The sequence below is a fragment of the Trichechus manatus genome, unplaced genomic scaffold, assembly GCF_000243295.1.
Source record: "Trichechus manatus latirostris isolate Lorelei unplaced genomic scaffold, TriManLat1.0 scaffold00235, whole genome shotgun sequence".
Classification (NCBI taxonomy): Eukaryota; Metazoa; Chordata; class Mammalia; order Sirenia; family Trichechidae; genus Trichechus; species Trichechus manatus.
Window position 1 is genome coordinate 707262 of NW_004444171.1, and position 25506 is coordinate 732767.

At 35.2% G+C, this 25506-nt stretch overlaps 1 protein-coding gene across 1 annotated transcript in view; it reads right to left on the bottom strand.

The window, feature by feature from the left end:
• The window catches only part of ZPBP (zona pellucida binding protein), a 129086-nt gene that overhangs the window by 14473 nt on the left and 89107 nt on the right, over nt 1–25506 (bottom strand). The window contains exon 6 of the mRNA XM_023743098.1: nt 21333–21409. Within this exon, the coding sequence (XP_023598866.1) occupies nt 21333–21409 (77 nt within the window). The remainder of the gene's footprint in view (nt 1–21332; nt 21410–25506) is intronic.

A 25506-nucleotide genomic window follows, 5' to 3' on the forward strand; every position in this document is an offset into this window, starting at 1 on the left:
ATTATCTATGTGAGATCAAACTGACAACAGCAACTCAAAAGGTTTGATAGGGGAAAAAAAAAAAAAGAAATGAAGACATTCTCAGACAAAGGAAAACTAAGATAATTTGTCACCTGCAGACCTACTCTAAAAGAATGGCTAAAGAAAGTTTTCCAAACAGAAATAACAAAACAAAGAACAATTAAATGCATAATAATGGGGTAAATATAATAGACTAGCTTTTTCCTCACAAGCTTTTGAAGTAAAAATTTTTACAACATCTGATACGGTGCTCAGTGTATGTAGAGGAAATACTTAAAGCAGTTATATTTTAAAAATGGAAGGTAAACAAACAAATGGAAATAAAGTTTCTACACTTAAAATGGCAAAATATCAATACCAGTAGACTATGATAAATTATATATGTATACTGTAATTGCTGAAGCAACCACTATGAAAAGCATACATAGCAATGTACTCAAAAAACTAAAATATCACAAAAATATACATTTAAACTACAACATTCTAATTTCTGATTTAATTAATTAAATGTAAAACTGCCATTAAATGAAGAATCAAAAAAGCTTTTTGTAATTTTCCTTCTCAAGAAGATAGATACTGTTTTTTTTTTTTTAAGGACATTATATCAAGATACATGTGTCTCTTCCCCAGTGTTTATTAACTATACTGAGAGAAGAGGAAATTTAACACTTGCGCTGATTTTATTTGCATTCTTATTAAATAAAAATCTGCAATTCAGTCTACTAAGTGAGATAAAAGGAAGTTCATAATTTAAATTCTAAGGAAAGGCAGTAAAAGGCATCAACCAGATAATCTTCTATACCAATCTCTCCTCCCTGCTACCTTTAATCCACTAACTTAAATTTCTCTGTATCCATCTCACTGCTTAGCATGCTACATCAACCCAGGCAATCCCAACTCAGCTAAAAGCTGAAAGCAGCACAAGCAATACTTGAATGCTGCTTAGCATTTAGTATGTTGAATGGAATAAAGAAGAATACAAAAATCCTTTAACTTTTATTTATCTTTCGATGTACCTATCTTATTGTAAGAAATGAAGAAAACACAAACTTGGGAGGATTTCTATAAAATATTACCATAAGCAATTTAGGACCTCAAAGAACTTCACATAGATTTGCAGAATTCATTCTTTTAGCAGGTTTCTCAGGGTATGAAGAGGAGATAAATTTAGAAGTTTGCTGGTCAGAGAAAATTAGAAGTGTGTTTCCAACTTCTTCCTGTTTCACTTTCCTTTATTTGCCATGACTGAAACCTGAATTCTCTCTCCTGAAGCCTTGTTGCAGCTCAGGAGCTCCAACTTTAAGTAATAAGAGTCAGAAAGGATTGGACACCTTTTCTTTATTCTCTCCACTCCTCATCACTTTTTCATCTCCTATATACATAGGTGGAAAACCTAATGGCAAAGTGGTTAAGAGCTACGGCTGCTAACCAAAAGGTCAGCAGTTTGAATCCTCCAGGCGCTCCTTGGCAACTCTATGGAGCAGTTTTACTCTATCATATAGGGTCACTAAGAGTTGGAATCGACTTGACAGCAACAGGTTTTATACAAATAGGTGGGAAAAGAACTTAATACAATCTATTTCCTCTTCATGTTTAAGTTTAAAATCACTGTGCTATTCAAACTTTATCCAAAAGACTTCTGCCATTGGCCAAGATGAGATGGGCTATCAAAGACTACCACCTGAAACAACCAAAATAAATACACAAACTCAAAACAGAAAAGAAACAGAAAGAAAAAAAAGAAATAATAGTTTGCAAGATCCTGGACATCAGGCAACAAAAAAGAGTGATCCCTAAGAAACAGCAAACAAATGCAGTGAGCTCTGCAATTTCTTCAGCTTACTACTTAAGGCTACAGTGAAGAGGAGGACCCTCAAGTTGAAGAGGGAGCTAAGAGTCTGAGTGAATATTATTAGCAGTACAACATAACGGAGAAGAGAGAGCTGCAAACAGAATGAGCCTGGAGAATTGCAGAGGGAATCCTCAAGTATTCAGCTGAGTACTCATCAGTGCATGTGTGTAAACTACCCAAGACTGAAAAAAAGAACCACCTGCAAAGACAGAGTTAAGAGTGCTTGTTAACACTCGCCAGACTGGCCAGCCGCAAGAATCACAGGCCTTGGAAAAAGTAACCAGAAAGATCTTGCCTCAACAGGGTGGAATAATTAGACTTAGTCTGAACACTGCTCAGATCCGACTTAACAAATCTTAAAAGCAAGACTTGAAAGGTTCAAGCTGTTTTCCAATTTAACTGTGTTCCAGAACAAAGCTCAAGAATATTCATAAGAATACCAAAGTTTTCAGCACCCAGAAAGGTAAAATTCACAGTGTTTGTATAAATATTTATAAAGATGATTGATGTGTTACCAAAAAATTCGAAACTAAAGAATAGGGGTGTTGTATGTTTTCATCCATGCAAAGATGCAACGAGTTGTTCCAAAGTTAAGATGACTAAAACATTTTATGGTTATAATTGTTTAACCTTCCTTGCTTTTGAAGGAAAAAATGTAAAAGTATACCATTACTTAGGTTGGTATCAGGAGATATATAAATATACTGTGAACATAAGATTATAATTGATCTTTTCAAGAGTTAATTCTTATGGAATCTAAGCAATAATTTCATATAAAAGTAATATAATTATTCCACATGAATTCTTCAATTAAGTTTTAAGGATAAAATATTTGACATATGTCTCTATAACTCAATATTAATTTGATCATTTGTCATAATTATTTCATTATTTCTCTAATCATCCTAATCTTTTGGATTAAGCTTTTGGAAGATAGAGCTGCAGAGAGTATACAATAATAAAAGTCACTTATATTTATATACATAGAAATTCTCTGAGAAAACAAATGTTAATACACGAATTGTCTGTCTAATAAAAAGAAACCAGTAAAAGAAAAATACACGTATTTGTAAAACATAGGTATCTGTAAAACAGAACATTCAGTTAGTGTTCTACGTCTCCTATGGCTGCCATAATAAAATACAAGGCAAGTGGCTTTGAAGAACACAAATTTATGGTTTCACAGTTCTGGAGGCTAGAATTCCAAATTCAGGTCATCGGCCGGACCATGCTCTCTATATCCACTCTAGGAGGAAATCCTTCCTTGTTTCTTCCAGATTTTGGTAGCCTCAGGCATCTCTTGGTATTCCTTGACTTGTAGATACATCTTCACGTGGTGTGTTCCCACTGTGTGTCTCCATTTCCATGTCTATTCTCCCCTTTTATACGACACCATTCAGAAGGAATTAGGACACACTCTATTCCATTACGACCTCCTTAACTAATAATAATACACCAAACCCATTGCTGGTGAGTCGATTCCAGCTCATACTGACCCTATAGAACAGAGCAGAACTGCCTCATAGGGTTTCCAAGGAGCAACTGGTAGATTCAAGTAGCCAATCTTTTGGTTAGCAGCTGTAGCTCTTAACCACTAACTACAATATCTTCAAAGAAAAACCCTATTTCCAAACAAGGGCACATTCACAGATACAGGGGCTAGGACTTCAATGTATCTTATTGGGGGACACAATGCAATCCAGAACTGGTTTATATTTTGATCCTCAAAAATGAAAAAAAAAACAAATTTTTAGACAAAAACTCAAAAAATCTCTATTTTTCTATATTGTCGCAAGAAAAATTTATGCTCACAAAAAACCCATATGATTCTTAACATTTTCCAACTGCACTGCATTTAGGCAATGCTGTGTATCTAAAGCTGGCCAATGGGATGCGGCAGAAGTGGCATCTATCACTTACAGTCCAAAGCATTTAAAAATCTTAGTGTAACACTCCAGCTTTCCTATGCCATAGCAATCTTGAAGTTTCTAATCAAGCAGGTGGGAGTTTCATCAGCCTGGATGTAGAAAGAACCCAACACTGAAAAACACTAAACTGGAGGCGTAGCCAACATGGCACCCTAGACAGATGCATCATGCCATCCTTCTGTAGCAAAGATCCAAAAAACTAAGTAAAACAGATACAAACATCAATCCTGGAATGCAAAGCATCAAATGAAGGGATAAAGAACTAGATCAAGCACCGAATGGAAGAAGAAACTGAAGAAAAATAGAGAATGAGGAGCGATATGGAGTAGAGGTCCCCTGCCAACTAACATGGCACAGTGCTGCCATATTGGAGCACAGCCAGCAATGACCCCAGACAGAGAGTATGGGAAGGCAACTTCATGGAGCTTCCAACAGGAGACAGAGTCCATGGTAACCAGAGAAACACACTTTCCCACCCCTAACAATTCTGCCCCATACGCCACCCCACTCCTTCCTGACAAGGCATGCCACACTACTCAGCTAGAAAGCTACCAGCCCGCCACCAACCTCGGTCTTCCCCACACCCACACACCGGCTGCTGCCATGCCATTTTTTTCCCCTTTCCTCCTATTCTTTCTCCCTCCCACCTAGCCCCATATGGCACCTCCATTCCTTCCTGACAGTACACAACACGCTGCTTGGCTAGAGAGCTTCTGGCCCTCCATCACTCTGGATCTACCTCGCCCATACCCACTGGCCTTGCCATGCCTTTTTTTTTTTTTTTCTTCCTTTTCTTTCTCCTTCCCACCTAGACTCATATGCCAACCCCAACACTTCCTGACAAGCCATGCCACACCACTCAACTAGAGAGCTACCAGCCCACAACACCCCCATCTGCCAACTCCTGCCACACCATTTTTTCCTCTTCCTTTTCTTTCTCCCTCCCACCTAGCCCCGTATGCCAGCTTCTCCCATTCCCAAAAGGCCATGCTGCACTGCTGTGGCTAGAGAACCACCAGCCCACCACTTTCTACCTCCCACCTAGATCCATACACCACCTCCCCCCATTCCTGCCAGGCCCCAGGTGCACCCCACCCACACCTGCCAGCTATCCTTTTTTTCTCTTTCTTTTCTTTCTTCCCTTCACCTAGCTTTGTACACCACACCCCTTTCCTACCGGCCCTTGCTGTGCTGCCGTGGCTAGAGTGTCCCCAGCTAAGGCCAACTGATGCACCGAGCCCGCACTGATCCTCCCTTCACATGGCACAACAAGCTGCTGAACGGTGGGAAGCAAACCCATATCACTTCCCATCCAACACCCCTGCCTATCTGGCAATGGGCTGCAAATGCTCCAACACTGCTAGACAAACATCAGGAGGCAGACAGCACCCTCCCAGTCCACCCTCAGCCACCTCGCCAAACCAGTGTACAGTGAGCAGGCTCATCATGCCTGCAGCTACCCTAACCATCAGGACAAGGTGGTGAGAGCTATCATGCCCACAGAAAAGCAAGCAGCAAAGCACACCTGGCCAACCCGCCCTAACTTATCAAAGCAAAACAAAGAAGCAGGAGTAAACAAATATACAATCAATAAAGAAAATAATACCTTAATGTCTCAAAGACAGCAGACAATATTAAAACATAAAAAAGCAGGAAAAGATGGCTCCAGGAAGTAACCAACATAAAGAAACAGATGAACTTCTAGTAGAAGAAAAGAGAGAGGAACTACCTGATATGAAATTAAAAAGACTAATATTTAGGACTCTCCAAGAATCAACTCAATGGCAATGGGTTTAGTTACTTTTTTTTTTTTTTTTAAAAAGAGGTTAGGAAAGAGATCAATGAAACCACAGGGAAAAAAAACAAAAAATAGGCAAAATCATGGAAATCACAGACAAAACCAATGAAACCATAGGCTAAATCAAGGAAAACCCAGACAAAGCAATAAAAGAATTCAGGAAAATAATACAAGAACAAAACATCAAAATAAATAAACAATTAGAAATCATACAAAAATAGCAACTAGAAATCCAAAAGATAAATAAAAAAATTTCAGAAATGGACAACTCAATAGAAGGTTTTAAGAGCAAGTTTGAAACAATGGAATACAAAACAGTGAGATTGAAGACAAATCCATGGAAGCTACTTTGTCTGAGGAAAAATCAGAGAAAATAATGAAAAAAAAATCTGAAGAAAACCTAAGAATTATGTGGGACACAATCAAAAGCAAAAATCTGTGCATGACTGAAGTTCCAGAACAGGGGGAGAAAATGGAAAACACAGAAAAGATTATTGAAGATTTGCTGGCAGAAAACTTTCCAAATATCGTGAAAGATGAAAAACTGACTATCCAAGAAGCTCAACGAACCCCATATAGGATACACCCCAAAGAACGTCACCAAGACATATCATAATCATACTTGCCAAAATGAAAGACAAAGAAAGAACCCTGAGAGCAACTCAGGAAAAATGAAAAGTCACTTACAACGTGGAAACAATAAGACTAAAATTTGATTATTCAGCAGAAACTATTTCAGGCAAGAAGGCAATGGGATGGCATATTAAAAAAGCTTGAAAGAAAAAAAAATTTGCCAAACAAGAATAATATCTCCTGCAAAATGTTCTCTCAAATACAATGGCTAAATTAGAACATTTCCAGATAAACAGAAATTAAGGAAATTGATGAAAACCAAACCAAACTTACAAGAAATATTAAAGGGAATTCTTTGGTTAGAAAACCAACATCAGACAACAGCCTGAGTCTGGACACAGGACAGCATCAGCCAGATAACAACTTAGGTAAAGAACTCTCAATAATAAAACAAAGCTAAAAGACTTAAAACAGGGAAACAGAGACATCACTCTAAATGATGACAATGTCAAAACAATAAAAGGGAGAATAAGCAGTGTAGATAAAAAACTGTCAAATGGAGAGAAAGTCAAGGCAATATCAGGTAATAAAAGACTGGTTCAAACTTAGGAAGATAAGGGTAAATTTCAAGGTAAGCACAAAGAAAAGTTAACAAACCTACTCATCAAAAGAAAAGAAAAAGATACAGTCTCAGTAAGCACAAAATCTATAATGACAGAAAAGAAATGAAAATCAACAAATAAAAGGAAAACAATCCACGAAGAAGACAAAACCTTAATAAATATCCATGCACCCAATTACAGGACTCCAAAAAACATAAAACAATCTCTAAAAGCACTGAAAACAGAAATAGGCAGTTCCACACTAATAGTAGGAGACTTTAACACACCACTGTTGGTAAAGGGCAGAACATCTAGAAAGAAACTTAGCAAAGATACAGAAGATCTAAAGTCTACAATCTTATAAACATACATAAAATATTCCACTCAACAGCAGCAAAGTATACATTCTTTTCTTTCATACATGGAACATTCTCCAGAATAGACCACACTTTAGGCCACAAAGTAAACCTTAACAAAATCCATCTCACTAAAATAATACAAACCATTCTCTCTGATCACAACTCCATGAAAGTAGAAATAAATAACAAGAAGAGCAAAGAAAAAAATCAAATACATGGAAACTGAATAACACCTTGTTTAAAAGCAACTGGGTAGTAGAAGAAATCAAAGAGGGAATTAAAAAAATTCCTAGAATTAAATGAGAATGAAAATACATCATACCAAAACCTTTGGGACACAGCAAAGGCAGTGCTCACAGGTCAACTTATAGCAATAAACACATGCATCAAAAAAGAAGAACAGGCCAAAATCGAAATGTTAGCCCTACAACATGAACAAATAGAAAGATAACAGCAAAAGAAGCCCACAGGCACCAGAAGAAAGAAAATAATAAAGATTAGAGCAGAAATAAAGGAAACAGAGAACAGAGACCAAAAGTTGGTTTTTTGAAAGATCAATAAAATTGACAAACCACTGGTCAAACTGACAAAAGAAAAACAGGAGAGGCAGCAAATAATCCAAATAAGAAATGAAATGGGGGACATTACAACAGACCCAACTAAAATAAAAAGGATCATAACAGAATACTATGAAAAACTGTACTTCAACAAATTTGAGAACCTAGAGGAAATGGACAAATTCTAGAAACACGTTACTTACCTAATCTAACACAAGCTAAGAAAATCTGAACAGACCCATAACAACAGAAGAGATTGAAAAGGTAATTTAAAAACCGCCCCCCAAAAAAAGCCTTGACCTGGATGACTTCACTGGAGAATTCTAACAAACGTCAAAGAAGAGCTTATGCCAGTACTACTCAAACCTATTTCAGAGCATAGAAAAGGAGAAATACTCTCAGATTAATTCTATGAAGCCAGCATAATCCTGATACCAAAGTCAGGCAGACACCACAGAAAGAAAGTTACAGACCAATATCTCTCACAAATATAGATACAAAAATTCTAGCCAATAGAAATCAGCATCATATCAAAATAATAATAATACACTACAATCAAGTGGGATTCATACCAAGTATGCAAGGATGGTTCAACATTAGAAAATTAATCAATGTAATCCACCACATAAATAGAATAAAAGAAAAAAATAACATGATCATCTCAATCAACACAGAAAAGGCATTTGATAAAGTCCAGCACCCATTTCTTATAACAACTCTCAATAAAACAGGAATAGAAGGGAAATTCCTCATCATAATAAAGGGCATCTATACAAAACAAACAACCAATATCATTCTCAATGAAGACAGGCTGAAAGCATTCCCCCTGAAAATGAGAACAAGACAAGGATGTTCTTTATCACCACTCCTATTAACATTGTGTTGCAAGTCCTAGCTAGAACAATAAGGCCAGGAAAACAAATAAAGAGCATCCAGATTGGAAACTTAGAAGTAAAACTATCCTTATTAGCAGATGATATGATCCTATACATAGAGAACGATAAAGATTCCACAAGAAAACTACTGGAACTAACAGATTCAGCAAAGTAGCAAGGTATATGATCAACATACAAAAATAAGCTAGATTCCTATACACCAACAAAGAGAACCTACTATACAGCCATGGTAGTCAAAACAACCTGGTACTGGTACAACGACAGACACATAGACCAATGAAACCAAATTGAGAACCTAGGTGTAAATCTATCTACCTATGATCAGCTGATCTTTGACAAAGGACCAAAGTCCATTAAATGGGGGAAAAGATAGTCCTTCTAACAAATGGTGCTGGCAAAACTGGATGTCCATCTGTAAAAAAAAAAAGAAAGGGACAGGAGCCATATCTCACACCATACACAAAAACTAGCTCAAAATGGATCAAAACCTAAATATAAAACTTAAAACAATGAAGATCATGGAAGAAAAAATAAGGACAATGCTAGGGGCCCTAATATATGGCATAAATACAATACAAACCATAATTAACCATGCACAAACACCAAAAGATAAACTAGATAACTGGGAGGACCTAACAAAATTTGGCCACAACATATCTGAAGAGTCTAATCTCTAAAATTTACAGAACACTTCAACACCTCAACAACAAAAAGAGAAATAATCCAATTAAAAAATGAGCAAAGGATATGAACAGATATTTCAGCAAAGAAGACATTCAGGTGGCTAACAGACACATGAGGAAATGCTCGTGATCATTAGCCATTGAAGAAATGGAAGTCAAATCAACAATGAGGTATCATCTCACCCCAACATTAGTGGCACTAATTAAAAAAAACAAACAAAATAATAAACGTTGGTGAGGTTGCTAGGAGATCGGAACTCTTATGCGCTGCTGGTGGGAATGTAAAATGGTACAACCACTACGGAAAATGATATGGCATTTCCTTAAAAAGCTAGAAATAGAAATACCATACAATCTAGCAATTCCACTCTTAGCAATATAGCCTAGAGAAATAAGAGCCATCACACGAACAGAAATATGCACACCCACGTTTACTGCAGTAGTATTCACAATAGCAAAGAGATGGAAACAACCTTAGTGCTCATCAACAGATGAATGGATAAACAAACTATGATACATACACACAATGGAATACTATACAACGATAAAGAACAACAATGAATCCATGAAACATCTCACAACATGGATGAATCCAGAGGGAATTACGCTGAGAGAAACAAGTCAATCACAAAAGGATAAATATTGTATGAGACCACTATTATAAGAACTCAAGGAAAAGTTTACACACAGAAAAAAAGCATTCTTTGATGGTTATGGGTGGGGGGAAGTGGAAAAATCACTAACTAGATAGCAGACAGGTTAACTTTGGTGAAGGGAAAGATCAACAAAATTGGGGGGTGGGGGGAGCAGCACAACTTGACCCAGGCAAAGTCACAGAAGTTTCCTAGACATATCCAAACACCTTGAGGTACCAAGTTGCTGGGGCTGAGAGCTGGGGACCATGGTCTTGCGGGGCGGGGGGTGGGGGGGCATCTAGGTCAACTGGCATAACATAGTTCATAAAGAAAATGTCCTATACCCTAGTTTGATGAATAGCATCTGGGTCCTAAAAGCTTGTGAGTGGTCTTCTAAAATACATTAATTGGTCCCAGCACATTTGGAGCAGAAGAGAATGAAAAAAACTAAAGACGCAAGGATAATATTAGTCCAAAGGACTAATGGACCACATGAACCACAGCCTCCACTAGCCTGAGCCCAGAACAACTAGATGGTGCCTGGCTACCACCACTGACAGCTCTGACAGGGATCACCAAAGAGGTTCCCTGGGGAGAATAGGAGTAAAATACAGAAAAAAACTCATATTCACAAAAAAGAGACCAAACTTATTGGTCTGATGGTTACTGGAGGAACACCTGAGACTATGGCCCCTGGACACCCTGCTAACACAGAACTGAAGCTACTCCTGAAGTCCACCTTTCAGCCAAAGATTAGACCGGCCTGTAAAATAAATAATAGCACATGTGAGGTTCTTGCTTCTTACTTCAATCAAGTATACGAGATCAAATGGGCAACACTTGCCCAAAAACAAAGTAGAGAAGGCAAGAAGGGACAGGAAAACTGGATGAATGGACACTGAGAACCCAGGGCATTGCAACTAATGTCACAAAACAATTTGTGTATAAAATTTTTGAATGAAAAACTAATTTGTGCTGTACACTTTCATCTAAAACACAAAATTAAAAACAATAGCAACAAAAAGAAAACACTGGATTTACAGAATGAGCGAAAAATAAGCTTTTGTTGCGTTAAGCCACTGAGCATCTGGGGTTTATTTGTCACGTCAGTATAACCTAGTGTATTCTAATACATCTACCTTGTTTTTTTTCCTAATAAGTGTATGGGATTCTAATGAAGGTAAAAACTGCTTTAATCTTTCATTTCCCTTGGTGTTACCCTGGAGAAGAATTTCATTTTTCATTCTTGGGTACCTCATACTGTATTTGGAAACTGCTAAGACAGAGAGTCATTTAAAGATACTTAGAAATTATTTTAAGAATACTTACAGCAAAGGTAAAAAAATGAATCATTGTTACAATGCCTCCACATAAGTAGTGTCATCTACCACATACACTTCCTGAATTAAGGGAAAAAAAAGGCTGGGGACTTCTGATCTGAACAAGATGGTGTAAGTCCACATTTCCCTCTTCCTTCTCACTAAGTACAACTATAAACCCTGGAAATGGCACAAGAGACAACCAAAAAAAAATTCTTAAAAGAGGTAAGAAGGTGGGCTGGTTTGGGACTCCAAAACTGGAGGCAGAATACAGAAGCTAGGCCTCTTGTATACTCTAACCAACAGAAGAAGGTGATCCAAATCTGATGTTTGTCTACCCTAACATAGCAACAATTCCTCCCTGGGATTGAACGGGAGTCCCTCTGACAACATCAGTTCAGTCCAACATCACTAGCAAGAGGACTGATGGGGAGCTCTATTAAAATTAATCAGTAAGAGGAGGTACGCTGCTTCTCCACCGAACCTGAGACTTCCCTTTTCACTGAGAGACACTAAGGTGAGCTGGTAAAACAGGCAAGAGAGACCCTGATACAGCAACCCTGAGATTCTCCTTCCTCACCCAGAGACACAGCAGTAGGGAAGCAGAACAGTAAATGGAACCCAGTCACATGAGAAACCCAGTCCAAGAAGCCCCTTCGTCTCCAGAAATCAAAGAGTTTCCTCCCCAACTAAGAGACAGGAGGAAGGCTGGCAGAAAAGGAAACAGAGACTCAGTTACAGGAATCAGTGTAGTCTGGGAAGTGTCTGTGGACCCTGAAGGTCTGAAATTCTTTCTCTGGCGAGAGATACCAGGGTGGGTGGGAAAAACTAGGAAAAGGTACTCAGGCATAACAAGAATCTCAGTATGTGAAGTATCTCTGTTCCCAAGTGACTAGAGACTGTATATCTCTGCTACTGATAGGTAGGCACAATCAGAAAGACGGACGCAATCACAGCAAACTATCTGACCTGGGAAGCCTCTTTAACCCCAGAAGCCTAAGAAGCACGGGAGTAAGTAGGGGTCATATGTACAGTGATCCCGCCACATCCCTCCCACTCCAAGAGACACCTACTGCCCCCTCAGGCAACACCAGTAGAGACCACTGGGGCACAGCAACAACAAAAAACAAAGAGACCAAAATAACACCACAAAGGCTCTGAATATTAAAATACCTATGAAACTACATCCCACAAAAATAAGCCAAGACCCATGAGCTAAACACATGACTGCCCACAAAAACAAAAGAATTAAATAGGACCTAGAAATCTCCTAACAGACTAAATGTCAAGGATACAACCTAAAATCACTCGTCATATAAAGAACCAGGAAAATCACAATTTGAATAAGAAAAGACTACTGACACCAATACTAAGATAAATCAGATGTTGGAATTATCTGACAAGGATTGTAAAGTAGCTGTCATTAAAATTCTTAAATAACCAATTTCAAATTCTCTTGAAACAAATGAAAAAATAAAAAAATAATAACAATTAAAAATTATTAAAAAGAACTAAATGGAAATTATAGAATTGTAAATATAATAACAGAAATTAAAAATCTTGCTGTGAGGGATCAGTAGTAGAGTGGAGATGGACTTCAGGACAGAACAATAGAATTATGGACAATCTGAAAAATAAAGAGAAAATAGACTGGGGAGAAAGTGAACAAAGAATCAAGAACTTGTGGGACAATTACAAAAATGCAACATTTGTATCATCATAGTCTAAGAAGGAGGGGAGATTGAGAGTATGGCTGAAAGAGTATTTGAAAAAATAATGGCTAAAAACGGCCAAATTTGGTGAAAGATACAAACATACAGATCTGCGACACTGACTGAACCCCAAACAGGATAAACCTAAAGAAACTCATAATGTTATATATTGAATTGTGTCACCCAAAAAATGTGTGTTTAAATCTAAGCCCCTGTATCTGTAAATATGAACCTGATTAGAATTAGTTTTTCTTTTGTTATGATAGTGACATCATACCAGTGTAGGGGGAGGTCATAAACCTAATCACATCTTGAGTTATTAAAAAAAAAAGCAAACAGACACAGAGACAACACACAGGGGGAAAACAGATGACATGTGAGGGCCCGTCTATAACAAAGGAATGCTAAGGATCACCAAAAGACATAAGAAACTAGAGACACAGTTGAGACCCTCATTTGGACTTTTAGCCTCCAGATATATGCCAAGATACATCATAGTTAAATTTCTAAAAACTAAAGACAAGGAAAAAATATTAAAAGCAGCCATGGAGAAATGACATATTACCTACTGGGAAACGACAACTCAAATAACAGTAAATTTCTAAACTGAAACAATGGAGGCAAGAGCGGTTCTGTAACTGAAAAATCGAATGGGATATAAAAACATTCACAGAAGAAGGAGACCTAGCTAGGAGACCTAGCCTTGAAGATTGGCTAAAGGAAGTTCTTCAAACAGAAAGAGAATAATAAAATAAGGAATCTTGGAGCATTACAGTGAAAGAAAGGACAATGCACAGAGGAGAAATATGAATACATACAATACACTATACCTTGTTACATGAGTTTCATAAATGATATTTAATGATAGAAACAAAAATTATAACACTATCTTATACTTAAGATAATAATATTTAAAGTAGGGAAAGTAAAGGGCCCTGAATAGAAGTAAGGTTTCCATGCTTCAAACAAAGTGGAAACACATTGATGCTAGAAGATGGTTAAAGCTATATACACATATAATAATACTCAGAGTAATGACTAAGAAAATGATATAAAGAAATACATTCAAAACACTATAAAAAAATCAATAGGAATCCTAAAAAATGATTATGTAACCCACAGGAAGGCAAGAAAGGAGAAACAGAAAAAAAGCAGAAGACAAATAATAAAATGTCAGACAGAAGTGCAAATATATCAATAATTATCTTTAAATAAATGGCCTAAATATACCAGCTAAAGAGAGATACTGAAAGAGTGGTTTAAAACAAACAAACAACAAAAAACTCTATGCTGCTTACAAGAAATTAACTTCAAATTTAATAGCACAGGTAGATTGACAATTGAAAGGATGGCAAAAGACATATCATATGTAAGTATTAATAAAAAACCAGGAATGTCAATATTAATATCTGATAAAATTATATATGATATCAGAGAAAATTATTAGAAACAAAGATGGACATCACGTAATGATAAAATAATCAACATGGAATACATAAAGCAAAAAGTGATAGAGCTGAAACAGAAATAGAAAATTCCACAATTATAACTGGAGACTTCAACACCATCCCTTTTAGGAACTAGTAAAACTATTATGTAGAATATCAGCAAAAATAAAGAAGATCTGATAATCACAATCAACCAACAGAATATAACTGACATAGAGAACACTCCACCCAACAACAGAATACACATTTTTTTCAAGCATCGATTGAATATTTGCTAAGACAGACCACCTCCTGAGCCATAAAACAAACCTCAACGAATTTCAAATAACTGAAATCATACAGAGTGTGTTCTCTGGCAATAAACAATGCAAGCTAGAATTAAATAGCAGAAAGACAACATGAAACTCTCTAAATATGTGGAAATTAAACAACACAATTCAAAGTAATCCATGGATCAAAGAGGAAGACCCACAGAAAATTGAAAAATATATAAAACTGAATGAAACTAAAAGTACAACATATCAAAATATGTGGGATAAAGTTAAAGCAGTGAAAATTACAGCATATATACTTACACTAGATTAAGAAGAAAGAATGCAAAACAATAACCTAAGTTCCTACTTCAAGAAACTATAAAACAAGATCAAAATAAAACCAAAGCAAGAAAAGGAAGAAGATAATAAAGATGAGAGCAAAGATCAATGAAATTTAAAATAGAGAAACAAGAAAGAAAACTCAATGAAGTGAAAGCTGGTTCTTCAAAAATAACAATAAAATTTATAAAGTTCTAGCAAGATTAAGAAAAATAAAGAGAATACATATAGACAAATGTCAACTGTGAAAAACCTTACACTCATAAATTTGCAAATTTAGAATGGACCAATTCCTCAAACATCACAAAGTATAAAAACTCACTTATAATAAAAAAAAGATAATACGAAGAGTTGTATAACCATTAAAGGAATCAAATATGTCATTTAAAATCTCCCAAAAAGTAAATCTCTAGGCCTAGTTTCATTAGAGAATTCTCAATTAAAAGAATTAACCCAAAGTTTACATAATCTCTTCCATAAAAGAAGTAACTCTTCCCAACTTATTTTATGAATCCAGTATTAGTTAGATACCAAAACCAAACAGTACAAAAGAGAAAACTACATACCAATATTTCTCATGAACTTAGATGTAAAATTTCTCAACAAATATTAGCAAATTGAAACCAATAATGTATAGAAAGAGTTATACACCCTGATCAAGTGGGATTTATTAAACATATAAAGCCTTGTTCAACATTCTAAAATCAATGTAATCCATCACACTAACAAGTCAAAGAAGTAAAATTAAACGACCTTATCAACTGACAGAGAAAAGCCTTTGACAAAATCCAAAATCCACTCATGATAAAAATATTACTAAGTTACTATTACAGGGGAGTTACCTCAAATTGCTAAAATACATCTACAAAAATCTATAGCTAACACAAGACTTAATGATGCAAGGCTGAATGCTTTGCTCATAACATCAGCTACAAGGCAAGGATGTCACTCTTTCACCACACATATCTGACAATGTACAGGACATTCTAGCCACTGCAATAAGGCAAGAAAAACAAACAAAGAAACAGATGACATGATTGTCTATGCTGAAAATCCCAAGGAATATATCTAAAAACAAACAAGCAAACAACAACAAACCTCCAAGAATTAATGAGTTTGTAAGTTCTCAGGAGCCAAGATCAACATACAAAAATCAATTGCATTTCTATATACTAACAATGAACATGAAGAAGCCAAAATTAAAACATATTACTATTTAAAATTGCTCCAAAGAAGATGAAATACTTAGGTGTAAATTTACCAAAACATGTACGGCATCTGTAGACTGAAAATTACAAAATGCTGGTAAAAGAAATCAGAGAGGATCTAAGAAGAAGTATGGGCATACCATGTCCATGCATTGGAAGAATCAACACGATAAAAATGTGAATTCTCTTTAAATTTATATTCAGATTTAACATAATTGTTATCAAAATCCAAGCAAGATTTTTTTGTAAACACAGAGAAGCTTATTCTAAAATGTATAGAGAAATGCACAGACATTAACTAAAACAATCATGACAAAAGAATAATACAGTGAATAAATTAAATCTACTCATTATTAAGGCTTATCAAATAGTTAAAGTAGTCAAGAAAGTGTGATACTGGTGGAGGCACAGACAACCAGATAAATGGATCAGAATAACAGAACCCAGAAATAGACCCACACAAAAATGTTCAAGTGATGTTTAACAAAGGTGCAAAAGCAATTCAATGGAGGAATGGCAGCCTTTTCAACAAATTGTGCTGAAGTAATTGGACACTCATAGGCAAAAATTAACCAAACAATAATAAAATCTTTACCTAAACTACATACTCTATTCAAAAATTAACTCAAAAATGACCATAGACTGCCATGAATAATGTAAAACCATAAAACTTTTAGAATAAACAAAGGGGATCATCAAGATTAGGGCTATGCAAAAGGTTCTTAGATTTAACACCAAAAACATGATTCATAAAAGGGCATATTGATATACTTGGTATCATCGAAATTAAAATCTTTTTATCTGTGAACCTATAAGAAGGTAATAAAAAGCTATAGTCTAGGAGAAATTGTACTTTCAAATTACATATCTGACAAAAGACCAGTATCTAGAATGTATAAGGAACTCTCTAAACTCAACAGTAAAAAAAACAAATATTCCAATTTGAAAATGGGCAAAAATCATTAACAGACATTTCACAAAAAATGATATACATATGACAAAGCATATGTAAAGATATTCAAAATCACTAGTCATTGGCAAAATGCAAATTAAAACCATTATGAGACATCACTACAAACCTATCAGAATGGCTAAATTAAAAAATAGTGACAACATCAAATGCTGACAAAAATGTGGAGAAACTGGATCACTCATACATTGCTAGTGGGAATATAAAATGGTAGAGACTAAGGAGAACATGTTGGATATAATTTTTATTGAAAACTTGCCCATAAAGAAAACTTTAGGACCAGGTATTTTCACTGGTGAGTTCTTCGAACATTCAAAGAAAAAATATACCAATCGTAAAAATTATTTCACAAAATGTAAGAGCATATTACCAACTCATTTTATGAGGCCAGCAGAACCCAAAATCAAAATCTGACCAAGACATTATAAAAAATGAAAATGATAGAAATATAACTCATAAACATAGATACCAAAATCCTTAACAAGATATTATAAAATATAATACATATATATTTTTTCATAAAATCAGACAAAGTATTTAACAAAATTTAACGCACATTAGTGATATAATCTTTCAGTAAGCTAGGAATAGGAGAGAACTTCTTTGTTCTGATAAAAGGTATCTATGAAATTGTATAGCTAACATCATACTTAATAGTGAAAGACTAACTGCTTTCTCCCTAAAATCAGAAACAAGACAAGAATTTCTGCTCTCACTACATATATTCAACATTACACTATAAGTTCTAGCTATTGCAGTAAGACAAAGAAATAAAAGATATAAAAATCAGCTAGGAAGAAGTAAAACTGACTCTCTGTGCAGATAATATAATGGTTTACATAGAAGATCCCAAGTAATCTATAAAACAACTACTTATAACGAATAAGTACATTTATCAAAGTGGCAGGATACATGGTTAATATGCAAACATAATTGGAAAATGAACCAACTGGCAAATGAATTTTTTTAAATTCCATTTACAATAGTACCAAAAACACAAAATACTTAGGAGTAAGTTTAACAAAAGATATACAAAACTTCTACACGTAAAATTGAAAACATATTGCTGATTAAAAAAAAAAAAAAACTTCATGGAGTTTTTAATTTATTTACACTTCTATTTTTTATTTTGAAGTACAATTAGTTAACGCACTTCATTAACTAATTAGAAACTCTAGTTAATGATAAATATGCTGAAGTATTTAGGAGAAACTGGCTGATACCTTTAATTTACTCTAAAATTCATCAAAAATAAGATGAGTTGATGGATTAAAAGATGGACGGCTGAACAGACATATGATAAAGCAACTATAGTAATGCTAATGGTTTGATCTAGTTGATGGGAATATGAGTGTTCACTGTAAAATTCTTTCAATTCTTCTGCACCTTTGAGACTTTTCATAAGAAAATGTTTGAAAAAAGTAAGCTAAGGTTTTTAAGCTTTGAATGAAATGGTAATTTAAACATGGTTTGCCATAAAAATATATATATAGCACGGGATAATAAATATAGCAACAGAATGTTTATATAACAAAGAGGGAAGGTAGTAGCTCATAAAAAAGAAAAAAAATGACAGTGTTTTATACCAGAAAAAAAAATAATAATAAAGGACATAAAGCACTCTGGCTCCCTCCTTAGAGCAGCCTAGGAATCATTTCATTTGGTTGCACCTTGCCCGTAACCAGTAGTCATTTGTAATAACCTAATATACGTGCCTAAAGGCCAGATTTTGGTCACAAACACAATCAGCTGAAGAACAGCTGGTTACTGGATTTGTGGTAAAGAATAATAATTAAAAAAAAAGCCTAGAACATAATCTTGTAATGTTGCCAGACAAGAAGGGTTTCAGAGTTATTGGGGGTAATGCTAAAACCAACAATTAGAACAAATTTAGAATTTAAAAAGTCATAAATACAAATCAGTGAACAAGTTAATTGTAGGAGGAAGAAAGTCTGAGTCCATGAATAATATCAAAGAAATAAAATGAGGGCTAAATAGAAGACATATTTTTCGATGACTGATACTGAAAATGTTGTTCCTTGGTCAATTAAATCTTGTGAGCCATACACTAGTTTTAACACCTACTTTAATAATCATAAGAAATAAACAAATATTAAAGCCAATTAGATACACTCTTTTAAAATACAGTAAAGTATATTTGTCAGGCCTCCAGAATTTAAGTCATCCAAAAACCAAAGTAAAAAGAAAATCATATATGTACACATGGAATAAAACAATTACTTGCTGCTCAAGGGAGTCAAAATGTAGCTTCTGTACAAAGAGTCACCAAGCTCAAAAAAGTGATTCAGCAAACTAGATACAAATATTTACAAAAAAAATAAATAAATCAACTTCAAGAGAATATAAAAGTCTAGCACTGGGTTAAGAAATCATGTAATTCTATTTAAATAAACCAACTATTTATCAGTGTTAGTGTCTTTCTGAAGGCCACATTTCAAGAGCTAATTAAGGGTACTACCTTGCCAGTAGAAAGAAAATGATGCATCCAAAAAAAAAATATTACATATTACATATTTGGATCAAATCTTAGAAAAGCCAGATACATTATCAGTAAGCCAAATATGTTAAAGGAAATTTGGGGGCCATTTCGGTTAATGGAAGAACCTAATATAATGAGGTAACTTTCCACCAGAACAAATGGAGTTAATGAAATCTCAGATTTCCCTTTCTCAAAGCTTCATGGTTTGAAGATTTTGCTTTTTATTTATTTCTATTTAAAAGGAAAAGATAATTTACTCAGTGTCACAAATGACATAAGAAAACGGTGGTTGGAGGCCACCGTGAAAGCCCTTGAGGAAAAATAATAAAACGGGTCAGATTCCATTCTCTACTCCCGTTTCTTGTGCTTGAACATTTAATTTATAATCTGGATTGAGTATTGCTTTGGGCTGAAATTAAAGCCATTCCTATTTCATCATCAAAAAAATTATACCAGCTCAGGGTCTATGACCATTTAAAGGTTTAAATATTCCACACTCTTGATAGAAGGCTAAAAGATGTTAGGTAGTAACTGAATGATGATTGGCACAGTACTCATTAATTAAGAAATGAAAGAAGAAATTTAACATCGATTGCTCTCTGTTCTTAGTGACCTGAAACTTAAGTCCCATTTACAGAGTAAAGACAAAATCTATTCTATGGAAGAGAAGCAAGCCGTAAGGAAACTATTTAAACGGAAACACCTGATAGTGTATCGATTGAGGACTTAAAGTGTATTTCGGGAGGCTTAAAAAAAAAAAAAAAGTTGCCATCCAGTCGATCCCAACTCATAGTGACCCTAAAGAAATAATCTCCCTGTTAATTTCACTGGTCCAAAATAATGAACATTGACCTCAATATGCAATGCCTATACTTATAAAATGAAATTTTCACAACCACTGTAAGGTAAATAAATTTATATGCCAAATATTTAAAAATATGTTTTATAAAGCTTGTGCTGTCAGAGGAGAGTAATTAGGCATGGGAAATATTGCTATAAATTTATTGAGCATGAATATGTTATGTATAATGTAAAGAGAAAACTATACTAAATAGCTACTGCGAATTATACAATAATTTTCATCCTAAACACAGAGACAGGATAATGGGTACAGGCAATATACAAATAGTTAATAAACATTATATTTCAAATTTGTGTAATTTTTATGATGAATAATAGTAATATGGACAGAATTCTGATTAACCAAAAAAAAAACCCATTGCCATCGAGTCGTTTCCGACTCATAGCGACCCTACAGAACAGAGTAGAACTGCCCCATAGGGTTTCCAAGGAGCGGCTGGTGGATTCGAATTGCCACTCTTCATTGCTTAGCAGCCATAGCTCGCCGTAGCTCTCAACCACTATGCCACCAGGGCTCCAAGAATTCTGATTAATATAATAATTATAAATTATCAAAACCAAATAAGGCCAAATAAATGGAAAAATCATCCTTCTTCATATAATCACTTGCAAAATTCTTCATGTATACGCCAAATTTCAAAGCAGTTTACAGAAATATGTTTTATTAATTTCTTATAACTTATTATTGGGTGAGCTTTATTACTGAACTCCCTAAATGTCCCCCATGTGTTTTATAAATAGCTAAGATGGTTACTTACACAGTGAGAATGTTCATTCAACTTTTTGTTTTTTCTTTTTCCAGCCTCACATAACATACCTTAGAAAGTCTTTTGGAAGATTCACAATTAGGATCTTTACATGGCTTGGGTCCTTTTTCAGTGTCTAGAGATGAAACTGAGAAAATATATTAATTTTATCATGGATCTAAAGTACTGGGTCACAATATTTAAATTGGCTTTTGTAATATAAAACAAATCATTTGTCTTTTATTCCTCTTTCATTAGAAAATTAAGCCATTTCCTAATGTTTAGTGTCTCTTTTTAGGTACAATCCTAAGCCAAATATTTATTTTATATAAATCAGGAAAACCTCACTCTTATAGTGCACTTAAGAATAAATCAATCATCTTGATAATTGACATTTGGCTGCTGCTTTTGTATTTAGGTCTCTAAATTCCCAAACTCATTTTTAAAGATAAAAATTATTTTCAACCTTTATAACATTTATGTATATTATGAAGCTTGTGTGTGCATATGTGTAGGTATTCATTCAACATTACATGGACTCTACCCATAGAACATACTATGTATTATCTGACAAACTAAATTCTTAATCTCTCAGTACAAACTGATGGAGATAAGAAAAATTATGATGACAATCCTGGCAAGGTACTGAGGTTCAACTATGGTAGTGGCCACGGTAACTGAAATAACAGATATTCATGCATGCATGGATGCATACACGTACTCATTTATTCAACAATAATTACTGAGTGCCTACTATGTGCCAAGCATTATTCAAAGTGGTTGGGATATATAACTGAACAAAATCTCTGCCTTTTTGGGGATTATATTCTTACGTGGGGAGACAGAATATATTTAAAAAACCTAATCAGCAACAACTATATAGTATGATACGGTGACAGATACCAGGGTTATAAAGAAAACAGAGAGAAAGCAGGGAAAGAAGGACTGGAATTGTGAGACGGTGATAGATTGCAATTTTACATCAGGCAATCATAAGTGACACTTGAGCAAAATAATGAAGGAGGTCTGAGAGTTTCCCATGGGGTCAGATAGTATAAAGTTTCTAAGGCAGAAACAAATATAGCATGCTAAAAGACAGCAAGAGGCAAGTATGGCTAGAGTAGAATACGCAAAGGGGATGAAAGAGGTAACATGAGGTCATATTGTGTAGGCTACTACAAGGACTTTGTTTTACATTATGAGCAGAAGAAAGTCTTTATAAGATTGTTAAAAATAGGAATACTATGAAAGAGGAGCATGATAGACTACATTGTTAGCCCCCACGCATCTTCACCTCAACCATGCATCCACACCGTTATCGTGGCCTAAATGTGGACCCAGTATACTTTCTCACCCCATGACTTTGGGGTTGGCCAAGTGACTTGCGAATGGCACAGGGACAGAAGCGACAATATACTAGTTCTGAGTGTAGGTCTTAATGTGTTTCCCCTTGTCTTCTTATGCTTCCCTTATCTCCATGAGCATAGTTTCTTCTAGGTGGCTACTGCCGCTTCAGCCCTGGCTCTAGAATAGAAACATATGGAGCACGGATACACGGCTAGGCATGGCTGGACCCACAACTTGACACAGAGCCACCTAGCTGAGTCAGCCTAACCCCACCAATCGACAGATGCATAAAAATAAGTAATTTTTGTTTTAATGTTAGAGGTAGTTTGTTAAGCAACATTTTTTGTGTTAGAAAGAAGAAATTTTTTAAAAAAGGAAACTATTGCAGTAATCCAGTCAAGAGACACTGGTGGCTTAAATCAAGGCAGTAACAGAGGAGATAGTGGACTCTCATTATATTTTGAAAGTAAAGTATAAATCTGAAGATTTCTTGAGAGGATTAGTTATGGAATGTGTGAAAGTCAAGGATGACTCCAAAGTTTTTGCCCTCAGCAAACAGAAGAATAGAGTCACATCAACTAGATGTGGAAGACTGAAGGTGGAGCAGAATTTGGCGGGGGAAGGATGAGAGGATGATCAGATAGATGTTCAGTTTTGAATAGGTCTAATGTTAAACTTCAGAAAAGAGGAGGAACAAGCAAAGCAAACTGAGAAATATCAAGGCATTACTATGTGCTTGAAACAAAGTGAAAAAAAATCATGGAGGAAGCTGGTTATAAGTTAAGTAAGATGAAGACTGAAAAGTGACCATTTGATTTAGTAACGTAGAAATGACTAATGCCTCTGGGAGATCATAGGGAAGAAGCTATCAGACTATAAGATCAATGAGGGAATAAGAAACAGAAGATGACTTCAAGGGTTTCCATTAATTAATCTTTGTAAATAATAGCATCAATCTTATTACCACATGGCTCAACAGGCTTCAGTTATTCCCCTATATCTTTATAGATAAATGAAAAATAATCTGGTTTCTAGCCCTAGGTTAATAAACTGATAAACTTAGGAAAATTACTCAGTCTCTCCATAGACACTACCACCCTGTTCTCTGTAAAACAAGGAGTTGAATGAGATGATTTTTGTCATTCTTTTCCGCTGTAAGAATCTGACTGAAAACATAAATACTTGAGCCTAACAAGCAAGGCTCTCTAAAATATAATCACAAGAAATCTTGACAATCTTATCTTTGCCAACTTCCCTATACATATCCTACTCATCAAGCCATTCTAGACTGTTTCCCAAATATGCCCTATGCTGTCCTTAATACATGACTTTAAGTTGTTCCTTTTGTATAAATATTTCAGCATCCTCCATCATTAAGATTACCTTTCAGAATTGCAGCCATTTCTAATGGTTCTCCTTATTATTCATTTTCTTAGTCTTAGGACCCACGGAGCACTTGGCATCTTTTCCAGAGTATTTACATGACCTGTACTAGTGTTATTTGGATATTTTATTCTCACTAGAATATGACTTTCTTTGAAGAACAATTCTTACTCTATATTCCAATATTTGCCTAATCTACTTTGTAAAACGTGTTTGATGAATTTGTGGTGATCTAAAGATCATACGACTGAGCACACAAGTACACTTTCTCCTCACTTATTAACTATCTTGTTAGCTGACATTTTGAATTTACAACAATAGGAAAAATCTACCATCTGACTGTTTTGCATATTTATGGTGTACATCTGGTAGTAACGAATGCCGAGGTGCGAGGCAAGAGTAACACTGGCTGTGATGGTTAACGTTATGTATCAACTTGGCTGGGCCCTGATTCTCAGTACTGTATTATTGTGTACCATTTTGTAATCTGATGTTATTTCCTTATGTGTGTAAACTCTTTAACTATGATGTAATAAGCTGGATTAGCAGCAGTTATACTTATGAGGTATACAAGATTGGATAGTGTCTTAATCCAATCTCTTCTGAGATATAAAAGAGAGAAGCAAGCTGAGACACATGGGAACCTCATACCACCAGGAGAGCAGAGCCAGGAGCAGAGCGCATCCTTTGGACCTGAGGTTCCTATGCAGAGAGGCTCCCAGACCAAGGGAAGACTGATGCATCACAAGGACCTTCCTCCAGAGCCAGAGACGACAGAGAAAGAAAGCCTTCCCCTAGAGCTGATGCCTTGAATTTGGATTTGTAGCCTACTAGACTGTGAAAGAACAAACTTCTCTTTGTTAAAGTCATCCACTTGTGGTATTTTTGTTACAGCACCACTAGATGACTGAGACACAGTGGTTTAGTACTTATGTAATGATGTAGTCATCGTCCATTCTGTGATCTGATATGGTCATCCTTCATTTTTGCATAACACCGATTTCACATACAGACCTGGTCTCTGGAACCTAACCATGTTGATAAGTGAGGAGAGGGTGTATTAATATACACGGAGTACACTCCTGGAATACTGAGAAATCTGTTTTTTGTTTTTGTTTTTTTTTTACTTGAATGTACTTTTCGTATACCTTATCAAAACGGGACACGTTGTAAACTTCACTCTTGCCAACTGAAGTGGTATTATAAGGTATTATAAAATTGTGTGATAAAATAACACATACAGGACTGTATAATCCATCCCAGTGCTTTCAGAAAATTATACTGAACAATTAATCTGAAGCAGAATTTCAATTAGGGCTGCAGATCTGGAAAAAACTAGTTTTATTTATGGCTTATTGCTGTTTTAAATCTTCTTAAAATGAGGCTGTCATAGTCTAGGCCTAGAAACATTTACATCTCTAAAATTATGTTTCAAAAATACACAATGGATTACAAAAAGCACTGTGGCAAAGTCACAGCAAAATGCAGTCACACCTTTGAAATACTATACACTGA